The 13,356-nt window shown below is 33.1% G+C and overlaps 2 protein-coding genes across 4 annotated transcripts; both read left to right on the top strand.

Annotated features, from left to right (window-relative positions):
* Positions 1–3,536: 3,536 nt before the first annotated feature.
* On the top strand, positions 3,537–6,714 carry LOC140973771 (protein NSP-INTERACTING KINASE 1-like). Of its 2 annotated transcripts, XM_073436837.1 has the most exons (11): positions 3,537–3,865; positions 3,948–4,080; positions 4,162–4,233; positions 4,323–4,466; positions 4,560–4,631; positions 4,711–4,770; positions 4,862–4,959; positions 5,040–5,189; positions 5,280–5,621; positions 5,693–6,072; positions 6,152–6,714. In XM_073436837.1, the coding sequence occupies exons 1-11, from the start codon at positions 3,760–3,762 to the stop codon at positions 6,470–6,472; spliced, it is 1,878 nt and encodes a 625-aa protein (XP_073292938.1). In that variant the 5' UTR covers positions 3,537–3,759; the 3' UTR covers positions 6,473–6,714. The 2 variants fall into 2 exon arrangements, with proteins under 2 accessions (XP_073292938.1, XP_073292943.1); XM_073436842.1 differs by lacking the exon at positions 3,537–3,865 and having other exon boundaries at positions 4,019–4,080; positions 4,162–4,239.
* A 4,740-nt stretch (positions 6,715–11,454) lies between these two features.
* On the top strand, positions 11,455–12,577 carry LOC140977472 (mediator of RNA polymerase II transcription subunit 18-like). Of its 2 annotated transcripts, XM_073442308.1 has the most exons (4): positions 11,455–11,644; positions 11,725–11,809; positions 11,912–12,081; positions 12,316–12,577. In XM_073442308.1, the coding sequence occupies exons 2-4, from the start codon at positions 11,750–11,752 to the stop codon at positions 12,416–12,418; spliced, it is 333 nt and encodes a 110-aa protein (XP_073298409.1). In that variant the 5' UTR covers positions 11,455–11,644; positions 11,725–11,749; the 3' UTR covers positions 12,419–12,577. The 2 variants fall into 2 exon arrangements, with proteins under 2 accessions (XP_073298409.1, XP_073298337.1); XM_073442236.1 differs by having other exon boundaries at positions 11,725–12,081.
* Positions 12,578–13,356: the final 779 nt, after the last annotated feature.

Below are 13,356 nucleotides of genomic sequence, written 5' to 3'. Positions count from 1 at the left end.
TAAATATTATATATTAATATATTTAAATTATTTTTGTTTTATTTTTATTTTCAGTAATAAATAATTGTTTGATATAAATGGGGAGAACATGAATAATAAAAAATATTATGATTTTTTTCTGATATTAAATCATTGTTAAATTAAATTAATATCATTATATCCTTATCATCTTTAGATACGAAATCATCATCGTGAAGTTTTCTTACTCTAGATCACAGATGAAGATAAAATTTAATGTGTTATGGCAAGCCAACAAATGACATTTTTTGTTGGATTATAATTTAGAGTCTATAAACAAATATCTTTCATTTTTAAATTGGATTTTTAATTTAAATTACNTTTATAATTTTATTTAAAGATCTAAAAGTTGTTAAAAAAATTTTTAAAAAAATTATATTTTAGAAAAGAAAAAAATCTATCAATTAAAGTTATATAATGAAAGAATAATTGAATCTTTAAATAAGGTTTTACCAAATAAATTAGTTAGTTAGTTCGAGAGTATCTACTTTAATGTATAAATTTAGGATATATTTTTTTTAAAAAAAATGGATATTTTAATATAATAAAATACTTAAATCAAGTTGAAAATAAAAAGTGAATCTATATATCCCGAATATTCTCTCACATGGGTCAGTCTCATCTTTCATTTCGTATTCTTATATTAATTTCTCATATTTGCTAAAAAAAATTTCCGCGTTGGGTCTTAACCTGATGCGTTAATTAATTTCCTGGCCAATTAATTATTATTTTTTTGGTTAAAACTACATATTCTCCATTTTTTTAAACTGCATGCATATCTCCATGATTTTATTTTTAAATATTCGATAACTAAAAATCTTAATCAAATCTCGAAAATAGAAAACTGAAAAGGGATGAATCCCAACATATTTTCAAATATCTTGAGATGACATTTGGTTGGGTGATTATCTCTTGATAAATTATTAATTAACCATAGTTAGTGTTTTTGGCGACTATTAATTTAAATTCAAAGTGATATCCTCTACTATAAATTTAAATTTTTTTCGTAATTTTTTCAAAATGGTGATCATTTATCAAATATATATAACACAAAACAACGTTTAAACTAATTTCAAATTCGTTTAAATTTGTAAAACTTGAATTTGGTCCGAATTTAACCATGCATAACCTTTCAAAAAAAAAAAAAACCATGCATAAAACACAATTTTTAGGGTATTAATAATTCTATTATATATACTAACATAACCTAAAAGTTTTTCCTATATAATTGTCGAGACCTCTACTTACTCATCGACTATTAAATGTTTTATACATTTTTAAAATGAAAAAGGATAGAAAACAAAAAGAAAAGTAAAAAGAAAGAAAAAGAGAAGCATGTTTGTCTACATACAATCATAAAGTTCTCTCCACGCTATAAAAATGCATGGGTCTCAATATACAGTGATTTGAGTAAAGGAGAAGGCGTGGGGGCTTTCTTTTTTAAAAGTTCTCTTTAATTTTTGTAAGACTCGTATGAACTGTACAACCACCGAGATTTTTATAACACAAAAATTTCAATACAAAATTATATTTATTAAAATTTCATGATAAATTCAATACAAAATTTAACGATATAATTGTTGTAAATATCAATGTCGATATATTTATTGTATGTTTATAAGTATGATTTTTTTTTAAAAAAAATAACAATAATATATTAAATTGGAAGAATTAAACTTCTTCGGTCCCCCACTTTGCCCGAATTAAGGTTATTTATTTGAAAAAATCCAATGCCTCGCACCAATTAGATACCTTTTGTAATAGTGAAAGTTTTGTCGAATTTTGTCTTTTAGAGAGAGGTGTTATGATTATGATCGGTGTAGATGTATGTAATTCCTACAAAATTTGACAATTTATTGGATCCCTATTTATGTAGATTGTATGAAATTTGCCTCAATAATCTAGTGGAATGATTACATTAGTCTCGAGTCATATTGGCAATCATGTGACTCAAATTGGAATTTTTTAATTGCTAAAGAAGCTCTAATGATCACGTCTAAAAAGCTTTGTCACATGCTAATCTTGATCTATATTATTATAGGAGAACAAATATTATATATAAAGATATCTGCAATACATTTATTTTTTTTTGAAAAAAAAAAATCAAATGAGAAAACTGTATTTGTAGTGCTATATATTTATTTATATGCAATTTTGATTATTTATGTTGTCAAAATTCAATTTTAGCCTTGTATTTTTTATAATTTTTTATCTGGAAGGTTGATGTGACAATCACATGTTGAAAAATACTAAAATTTGATAATATGGATGATCAAAATCTCAAATAGGTAAATATATAAGGAAAAAAATAGTTTTGCTTTCAAAATATTATAATTTTCAAATAAAAATGTAAGTCAGTCCGTTTCGAGGATGGCTATTTAGAGGGAAAGGGAGACAATCAAGATTGTATCACGCGCATAACAATTGTTTTACAAATCAAGACTGCATGAATTTGGGCAGCAAAACAAGGATTCCCTTTGTCATGTTCTTGGAAACCTTGCCAAATTCTTTTTTTCTGGTCATGGGAAGGTGACCTAAACCATTTTTCCTAATCTCTAACCTGCTTTTATCGAGATTCCCATTGTTCTTTTAAAATATGGATTAATTTTTGTAACTTTATTGGATGGCCAAACACAGGGAATGTTGGATTCCCTCCTGTCCTTTACCATTATTGAGACAGACTGTATATATTTGATGTATGTATTGAATTTTCTTTCTTTTTTGAATTATGTTATGTGATATATTTCAAATATATTTTTATAGTTTTAGAGAAATAGTATCATAAATTTCAATATTTCGCTTATATGTGTATATGGTGGTTTTTGTTAATCAGAATGATTTTCAAGTTCAAAAGCATTAATTTTTTTATATAAATATCGTGTAAATAAATAAGACATGAATTTAAGATTTTATCAGTTTATTTGTTAAAGATAAAACTATAATTTAAAATTTATTGATTTCAAATTTATTCATCCAAATACAATAATTATTACATAGAATTCAGATGGATTCCGACAAGGTTATGTTGTACTTATGCGAGAGCACATATCTTTTTCATGTAATCAGATGGCCATTAAGATATATAACTTATTTCGTGTGGTCAGTACAGTAGTACCTTTCTTTTTTTCTTCTTCTTTGAAAAATCAATCTGAAATCTTGGAGCAAAATATGCTAATTTCGGACTTAAACCAATTGGAAAGAGAGAGGAGAAAAAAAATTTTACGAGGTGCGAAATTCTATACGAAATGCACAAAAGAAGTAGATATTGGGTGGATAGTATGAATTTTCATGAAAACTACATTAAAATTCAACTATATTTTTTTTGAAGAAAAAATTCAATTTTTTAGGGGAGAAGAAAAAGAAAGAGAAAGAGGACTGCCTACGGATCGGTAATAACTAATAAGCGTGATTGTGTATTTTTCTTGGTAAATGAACTGGTTCTCTTTAAAAATTTACCCCCATGTTTGGTTAAACTCGAGGTAGTAAAATATTCTTTTTCTTGACAAGTTTATATCCCGTGAGGCCATGACAGACATGCTAGTTCTTTATACAGCACCAAAGCGTAAAAAAACTTTTCTTGAACTGACAAGCTGAGAAAAATGAATCGCTGCCATAGAAAACAAGCCCCAGTTCTGATCTGCAGATGACTTCATACTACTCAAAAGATAGCCGTTTGATGGCTTACTCTCAATCATAATTATTTTATTATCTTCTTGGAGTTCTTGTTGTATCTATTCATCAATGGGAATGAGTAGAGAGAGAGAGGTGGCATTTTTTGCCTTCATTTATCTATCCGTTTGCAGCTCTTCAATGGGTTTGCTCTCTCCCAAAGGTGTGAACTTTGAAGGTAAAAATGGCTATCAGAATTTACATGTTTGGGGCTTTAAATTGAAAAAGTTGTTTTCTTATCTGGGCTTTTATATATTTAGTTCAAGCTTTAATGGGGATAAAATCTGCATTGAGGGATCCCCATGGTGTTCTTGAAAACTGGGATGGGGATGCAGTTGATCCATGTAGTTGGACTATGGTCACTTGTTCTTCTGAAAGTCTTGTTATTGGAATGTAAGCAGTTCTTCTTTTGATTTCTTCAGTTTCTTGAGGATTTAGAATTGATTTTATAAGAAGATTGACTATATCATGCAGAGGGGCTCCAAGTCAGAATTTGTCTGGTACTTTATCTCCAAGTATTGGGAATTTAACAAATCTTCAGATTATGTAAGTGTAAGGGATGATTCTTGAAGGACCATTTTTTCTCACAAGCTCCTGTTTTTCAAAATAAATGTAATGGAATGGGATTTTTGCAGACTTATGCAGAATAATAACATTACAGGACCAATCCCTACCGAACTTGGACGACTCACAAAACTTCAAACACTTGATCTTTCAAGCAACTACTTCAACGGCATCATTCCTCCTCCTTTGGGCCACTTGCAAAGCCTTCAATACATGTGAACTTCATCCCCTAAATCACGAATTTGAGATATCGAAATTTCAATATGTTTCCATCCTTGAGTCTCACAAGATTTGTTTCAATGAATCAGGAGGCTCAACAACAACAGTCTATCTGGCGAAATTCCGATGTCACTTGCCAATATGACGCAACTTTCTTTACTGTAATTCTTTTCTCAGTCACACACTTTTGCCACGCTGGGTTATAATGCTCTAAAATTCGTCCCATGGTTCTTGTTTCAGGGATTTGTCTTACAATAACTTGAGTGGACCCGTACCCAGATTCCTTTACAAGACATTCAAGTAATTTATTGCCTAAATTAATCTCTTATGTTTTTTGAAATGAAAGTAGATTGTTGAACTTGTGGTGTTTCTGCAATCCCTATTTCTGCAGTATAATTGGGAACCCCTCTATATGTGAGACAGGATCAGAACCACAGTGTAGTGGAATAACATTGATTCCTATGTCTATGTCCTTGAACACCACTCAAAGTATGTAAGAAATTAAAATTCTGATTCTTGTTTCTTCTTTATGCTATATTTATCCTGATGTTAGTTTCTATTCTTTCAAGCTGCTCTTACTTCGGCAAAATCAAAACATCGCACTCTCGCCCTCGTTTTTGGAACCAGCCTTGGTTTCCTATGTCTGATAATCCTCGGATTCGGGCTATTTTTTTGGACCAGACATAGGCATATGCAACAAGAATTCTATGATGTTAATGGTCTGAATACTAAACACGATCTTTCTTATTTAAATTCACGTCTCTAGTTCTTTCTTTGAACTGATATTATGTGCCCACTCAAAATTTCAGACAGACAACATGAGGAAGTTTCACTAGGAAATTTAAGGAGGTTTCAGTTTAGGGAACTTCAAATTGCTACCCACAATTTTAGTAGTAAAAACATTCTGGGGAAAGGTGGATTTGGAAATGTATATAAAGGGTGTCTACAAGATGGAACTGCTGTGGCCGTAAAAAGGCTCAAAGACGGAGGAGCAGCAGGTGGAGAAAGGCAATTTCAGACAGAAGTTGAGATGATTAGCCTAGCAGTTCACCGGAATCTCCTCAAATTGTATGGTTTTTGCATGACGTCAACAGAAAAGCTCCTAGTATACCCTTACATGGCAAATGGAAGCGTTGCTTCGCGTCTCAAAGGTATATTTTCAAATTTATGATAACCCCTTTTGTTTAGACTTTTCTTATGTCGGCAATTTCACCTCAAACAGCGAAACCAGTGTTGGACTGGGCTACAAGAAAGCGGATAGCCTTAGGAGCTTCAAGGGGACTGTTGTATCTCCATGAACAGTGTGATCCAAAGATTATTCACAGAGACGTCAAGGCTGCAAATATACTTCTTGATGGCTATTGCGAGGCAGTGGTGGGAGATTTCGGGTTGGCAAAGCTTTTGGATCATCAAGATTCGCATGTCACGACTGCTGTACGTGGCACTGTGGGCCATATAGCCCCCGAGTATCTGTCAACTGGCCAGTCTTCTGAGAAAACAGATGTGTTCGGATTCGGAATCCTTCTTCTTGAACTGATCACAGGACAAAGAGCATTAGAGTTCAGTAAATCGGCCAGTCAGAAAGGAGCGGTTCTTGATTGGGTTAGTAACTTAGTAGACGCATACCTGCCTTGCCCGCTCAAATTCAACAGCTTTCATGAGTTCTAACTGTGATTTTCAGGTAAGGAAACTTCATCAAGAAAAGAAACTAAATACACTGGTTGATAAAGACTTGAAGAACAACTACGACAGAATTGAGCTAGAAGAAATGGTTAAAGTGGCTCTCCTGTGCACTCAATATCTACCGGGGCTGAGACCCAAAATGTCTGAAGTGGTTCGTATGCTACAAGGAGATGGACTTGCTGAGAGATGGGAAGCATCTCAGAGACTAGAACCAAACAAGTTTAGAAGGCTGGAGCTCTCCTCGTCTGAACGATTTTCCGACCTCACCGATGATTCTTCATTGCTTGCTCAAGCTATGGAGCTCTCTGGTCCGAGGTAAGAAAATTTTGCATGGATGAGAAGTTTTCAAGGGCTTCTCAAATGTGAAGTTTTTATACAAGATACGGCTATAAAATCAAAGTTTTTTAGCTCTTTGTTTGTCATAGCGAACATCCAATCTTCAATAGTATATTTTTTCAGAGTTGGTTGGTGTGATTCTCTTTGAGAGGGACACTTTATTTTTATTTTTTTAATTATGTGATTGATTAGTAAAAGGCATCTGATAAGAACTTTCAAAATGCAGTAGAGTTAACCTGTTTCGATTACTCGATACATATAGAAGTAAAATGTCCAATTGAGTGTCTTGCTAAATCGATATCTTTGTTTTTGATTAACCGCAATGTCTTTGCTGTCTGTTTTTATATCGTTTGTTTGGTATTTATAAAATCTATTATTTTATTTTATCAAGTCACATTTGAACAGTCAACACATGAAACTCGGACTTCATTGATTGGCGCAATAAACTACAGCAGTTATCCAACAGAGTCCATAGAAAAATAATAATTTACATTTTTTAGGCAATTTAATAATTACATTTCACAACTTATTTTCTCCTATATTATATATATCAATGTTCTAAAAAAGGATGGCTATCTACCACCTCGCCTAGGCATTTAAATTATTTTTAAAAATATTTATAAATATTATATATTAATATATTTAAATTATTTTTATTTTATTTTTATTATTAATATAAATGAGGAGAACATGAATAATAAAAAATATTATGATTTTTTTATTTTCTGATATTAAATCATTGTTAAATTAAATTAATATCATTATATCCTTATCATCTTTAGATACGAAATAATCATCGTGAAGTTTTCTCACTCTAGATCGTAGATGAAGATAAAATTTAATGTGTTATGGCAAGCCAACAAATGACATTTTTTGTTGGACTATAATTTAGAGTCTATAAAAAAATATCTTCATTTTTAAATTAGATTTTTAATTTAAATTAAAAGATCAAAAAACTTTAGAAAACCCATAAAATTAAAAATAAAAGTCCTTACCGCCTTGAACCGCCCAGGCCGACCGAACAGCCCTTTTCCAGGAGATCAACAGCCGTCTAGCGCTTAAGCGGTTGCCTATATATAGTGAGATCTGTATAAATTTAGGATATATTTTTATAAAAAAAATGGATATTTTAATATAATAAAATACTTAAATCAAGTTGAAAATAAAAAGTGAATCTATATATCCCGAATATTCTCTCACATGGGTCAGTCTCATCTTTCATTTCGTATTCTTATATTAATTTCTCATATTTGCTAAAAAAAAATTTCCGCGTTGGGTGTTAACCTGATGCGTTAATTACTTTCCTGGCCAATTAATTATTATTATTTTGGTTAAAACTACATATTCTCCATTTTTGATGCGTTAATTAATTTCCTGGCCAATTAAATAATTATTTTTTTGGTTAAAACTACACATTCTCCATTTTTTTAAACTGCATGCATATCTCCATGATTTTATTTTTAAATATTCGATAACTAAAAATCTTAATCAAATCTCGAAAATAGAAAACTGAAAAGGGATGAATCCCAACATATTTTCAAATATCTTGAGATGACATTTGGTTGGGTGATTATCTCTTGATAAATTATTAATTAACCATAGTTAGTGTTTTTGGCCGACTATTTTAAATTCAAAGTGATATCCTCTACTATAAATTTAAATTTATAGCATATTTTTCATAGCGAACATCCAATCTTCAACAGTATATTTTTTCAGAGTTGGTGTGATTCTCATTGAGAGGGACACTTTATTTTTATTTTTTAATTATGTGATTGATTAGTAAAAGGCATCTGATAAGAACTTTCAAAATGCAGTAGAGTTAACCTTTTCCACCTATAATTCAATCCTATCTTCCTTCCCAAATCTAATCCAAGACTCATTTGGTTTTACTAAATAAAAAAAGATTTTTCGAAATATTCAACAGTTATAATTATCTGATCCACAGATAAGTACAAACAAGAGATTACACTCCATCAAGATTCTAGTTTTTTCACCTCAGTGAACTCTCCCACTCAACTCTATAAATTAACGCCTTGCACCCATCAATTTCACTGCACAGTAAATCTTTGAAAGTAACTACGCTATAATGGCGGAAAGAACCTCTTCCGTTGTTCTCCTAATTCTCCTATGCCTCTCTGCTTTTCTTTCGGGTGGTCTAAGTGCTACTCATGTCACCCACACCGCCGCCGTGAACAACGGCGCCGTTAAGCATGCCGATGAAAACAAGAAATCAAGCGTCGCCGGAAAAGAACTAGACTGTTTCTTTGGCTTACCTCATCTATGGCCTCACCCCCCATTGCCCTCCGGTGATTTCAAATGGCCCCCCCATTTGCCTTTCACACTCCCACCCCTACCCGCCGGCGGTTTCAAGTGGCCTCCGCATTTTCCTTTCACCCTTCCCCCGCTACCCGCCGGCGGTTTCCAGTGGCCTCCTCATTTCCCTTTCACCCTCCCGCCGCTACCCGCCGGTGGATTCCATCCACCACACTGGCCCTTCACCCTTCCGCCGCTACCCGCCGGTGGATTCCATCCACCACACTGGCCCTTCACCCTTCCTCCGCTACCCTCCGGGTTCAAGCCACCACACTGGCCTTTCCCTCTGCCTCCGTTGCCCGCCGGCGGATTCAAGCCTCCACACTGGCCTTTCCCTCTGCCCCCGTTGCCCGCCGGAGGATTCAAGCCACCACATTGGCCCTTCACCCTCCCGCCTCTACCCGCCGGATTCATGCCACCACACTGGCCTTTCGTCCACCCTCCATTTCCTGGCCATTTCGGGCCTCATGGTCACGCTGGCGCCGAAGGTGTTGACAAAGATTCCGTCCATGCCCCTCCTCACCGGGCTTGATTTTCAATTTTTTTTGTTGTTTATTGTCTTATTTATCTTTTAGGCTGTGGATTTCAGGTGTTTTTAGTTTTTAGTTAGGTTTTGGAAATAAAAGTTCTCCGATATCTTTGCATTCAGTATTTCTCGGAAACATGCTAACAATAAGTTCGTATACTTTATATAATAAAAATAAGTTAATATTTTTGAATAAAATATAATTGTACAACTTAAAATTTGTTGTACAAAAACTCGATGATATCACGGAAGACTAACATTATGCAAGAAGAAATATAATAAATCACATACAACATTCGTCTATTTTTTAAAAAATTGATAATAATTTGTATCTCAAACACTTTTAAATGATTGAAACAATATTTTCATGAATTTTTAGTTATAAAAATAGATGAATGGAATGTTTTGTCTGTGATTTATTCTTTTTTTTTCATGCACGAAATTTAGTACATTTAGGCTGCGTTTGGTAGATAAGATTAGGTAGGATTGATTAATTTATCACACTTTATCCTGCGTTTGGTACGATTTTTATTTATCCAGCTCAATCCCTCCTACAAGTGATTAGGTGGTATTACGTGTGATTAAATAATATCTCCTTCCTCCGAAGGATTATTAATCCCTCCTCTATCGCTACTCTCTTTCCAATTTTACCCTTCTTCCTTCACCGCTATTGAACCACCTCGACTGTCGGACCGCCGCCGCCGACCTCGCCGAACCTTGCCGGACCTTCCAGCAGTCGCCGGAAATTCGCTGCCCCCGCCCTCGCCGGAAATTCGCCGGATGCCACCGCCGGACCACCGCACAGCCGCCGCGGACCACCGCACAGCCGTCGCCGTCGCCGTCGGACCGCCGCCATCGGAGTGGAAGAAGAAAAATAAAAGAAGGGCAATTTTGTACTTTCATCACAAATTTCAAAATTATCTTATACTTAAAAATCTTACCAAACATACTACCATACATTATATTTCTATAACAATCATTTTCTTTATCATTTACATACTAAACATTAGTTTATTTTATCCTGCAACCAAACACAGCCTTACTTTTTAATAATTTTTGCAAACGATATTTGTTTGAACAAAATATAGCACGATTTAGAACATCATGCATGTGTAGCAGAAAATTTGGCTCTGAGTCAAACCCTCATTAAAAAAAAAACCTACTCAAAATGTTGATGTTTGGCAATATAACATCTCCTTATTATAATAAGTGATATCATGAAAATAAAACAAATATTTTTTTCAATTTTTTTAATGTAGACATTTCAAAATGTTAATGACACACCACTTTAACTATAAATTTCTTACTTGACAAATTTGCTCATATTTATTTTTTTCATTATATCACAAGATTTTGATTTTACCTTAAGAACACAAATGGAATATTTCTGCATGTTACCAACAATAATTTTTATGTTTTAAATTTTTTTCTTCATTTTTTATCATCTATAAATAAAATATTAAGTAGTATTCTTCGAAGTTAATATTTCACATTTAATTCAAGATTTATTAGGAATATAACAAAAAATTTGTCAATTTCTTTTATAAACACATAAAAAAAATGTTGGGATGTACAAGTTAATAATCACTATAATTACTTACCTTTGGATATTCTTTTAACAATTATTACTTCTGTTATTAGTATTATTATTATTATTATTATTATTAATTTATTCAAAATCGTTTATTTATAGTATTATTTTTCTCAATTCTAATTGGTTTTTTATTTAGCAATTAATGAAAATTATAATATTTATTAAAATATAAAAAGAAATAAAATAAACTTTTATAATAAATCTAAGGAGCTGGGTTTGTTTCCAGGGTATTTGTTTTCAAGCTAGACAATTTTCTTTTTAAGAAAATGATTAAAAATTTTCCCTTGTTTCCGGCCGCTGACTGAAAAACCCAAACAGATTTCATTTTCTGTTTAAAAAAAAAAACTAAAACTAAAAGCCTGATTAATTGATAGAAACCCTTTCCCGATAAAGGTTGCTGTTTGGGTTTGTTAGATCATTTTACTGCTGGAAGTTCGATTTTTCCCTAAATATGATATTTTTTCTTACCGATTTGATTATTCATTGGCAGTGTGAGCGAGCTTTATTTATCTCGTGTAAATGTGGCACCAACTACAACATTAATATTCATTACATATGATAATGCACTTCTTCTTCTTTTAGCTGGAGGGATTCACGATGCTTTGTTGGTTAGCGGCTTATCCCTGTAAATACTCCCATTAGATTTGTTCTTGATTTCTTTTAGGTTTGGTATCCTCAGAAATACGACTTTTATGTGATCTCGAGCAGTCAGAGCCAACATGGTAAGAAGAGGTGTGATGCTGCATTTCTTTTAATTATTTAATGTGTATAGGTGATTTCTGAAATATTATATCATGTCTAGGACCGTGCGACACATTGGTGGTGCGATGAAAGGTCCTGGTGCTGAGCAAATCTCGGTGTTGGTGAGGAATATGGTAAAGAGCAAAGTAAACAAAAATGCTCATCACTTATTTTATTCACTTGGCTACAAGTTAGACCGCGAGCTTCTGAGAGTAGGATTTACCTTCCATTTCCTAAAAGGTGCTCAGATAACAGTTGCCGTCTCTTCAATCAATAAAATGCTCAAACTTCATGCTACCGATGAGGCAGTGCCTATTACGCCAGGAATACAGATAGTCGAAGTGACAGCCCCTGCATCGTCTGAGAACTACACCGAAGTTGCCGCTGTTGTATCATCTTTCTGTGAATATCTTGCACCGTAAGTGCACATGCATAAGTGTATTGTTATGTTGATTTTTTTCTACTGTCTCTTATTATTTGAAGTCCCGGCATTGGATGTGAGTCATGTTTCTTCGATGTTGCTCACTGCTTGGCACATGTCTTGAATTTGATAGTGTCTTCTTCTGTCGTACGATCTTCCTTGAAATATGAACTTCTAAGTTTTACCAATCATATTAACATAACAAATCTGTAAAATCTGTTTCTGTTTCAGGCTGCTTCATCTTTCAAAACCCGGTGGCATAACTGGAGTTGTTCCTACTGCAGCTGCTGCTGCTGCGTCTCTGATGTCTGACGGTGGAGTCACAACTCTTTAACAGCGCTTTAAGTGTCGCGAGGTATTACTGACCTCAAAGTGTAGATTAACTGTGTGTAGCTCAAATTTCAAATTTGTCTGTTGTGTGTTATGTGAAAGGAGTCCTGCAATTTCTTGTTGTTTGTCTAATGGTTTCATCGATTTTTTTCTTGTGAAATCTTGGTAGATACTGATTGAGGTGCAGGTTCTTTTATTCTGGGCAATTATACGACCATGGGTTTCCTATTTGAGAAAGTCCTGAAATGGCTTATATTGGCTTGTGACATCTTGTTAGTGGAGCCAATTTTAAAGTAACTTCCTCTCGTGTATTCAATTTTGTTGACGGAGCTTAACATTGAATGAATCCAATTTTACTTTTTTTTATATATATAATAAAAATATTGAATTATTATTTTTTTCTATGAATACAAACTTGAGATATAGTTATTTGGGTATAAAATATGAATGAATTGAATCGAATTTTTACATATTTTGTTAAATAAAAAATTATGCTTGAATTTTTAGGTAGCTCAAATTTTAGTTTGAAATCAGCATAATAAAATGCTTTGTGTATTTATTGTTTTCAATTTTGGATCCAGGTCACATGAAATTTTTAATTGAGTTTTCTTTATTTTATTCAGGTTGAGTAAAATATTTTAGGCTTGAATTTATATTCAACGATGTTGGATCACACTTTGAGAAGGATAATTTATAATTCAAATTAAAAAATAGGATAATGAGTTGGTTTACAAGTTACAACCGTGTGAGATGCTGATGTGGGCATTTATTGGGCCCACAGGCCCACATAATTTGGGATTGCCCAGTACATTGACTCCAGTGTCACTACGAATACTAAACTTGTGGCTCAGGTTCGTAGTGATCCGGCCTTTTTATTACGTGGCAATTTTCTATTGGATGATATAGATACTGTCGTCGTCATATGTTATGTTCCACATATTT

Source organism: Primulina huaijiensis, chromosome 1 (genome assembly GCF_012295235.1).
Source record: "Primulina huaijiensis isolate GDHJ02 chromosome 1, ASM1229523v2, whole genome shotgun sequence".
NCBI lineage: Eukaryota > Viridiplantae > Streptophyta > Magnoliopsida > Lamiales > Gesneriaceae > Primulina > Primulina huaijiensis.
This window is presented reverse-complemented; position numbering and strand designations above follow the sequence as displayed.

Bases quoted from the DNA above. Each gene is read 5' to 3' on its own strand.
- LOC140977472 (XM_073442236.1), top strand. From the start codon at position 11,750: ATGAAAGGTCCTGGTGCTGAGCAAATCTCGGTGTTGGTGAGGAATATG. The intron at 12,082-12,315 runs GTAAGTGCACAT...TTTCTGTTTCAG, and splicing joins TTCTGTGAATATCTTGCACC to GCTGCTTCATCTTTCAAAAC.
- LOC140973771 (XM_073436837.1), top strand. From the start codon at position 3,760: ATGGGAATGAGTAGAGAGAGAGAGGTGGCATTTTTTGCCTTCATTTAT. The intron at 3,866-3,947 runs GTAAAAATGGCT...TTATATATTTAG, and splicing joins CAAAGGTGTGAACTTTGAAG to TTCAAGCTTTAATGGGGATA. The intron at 4,467-4,559 runs GTGAACTTCATC...TCAATGAATCAG, and splicing joins TTGCAAAGCCTTCAATACAT to GAGGCTCAACAACAACAGTC.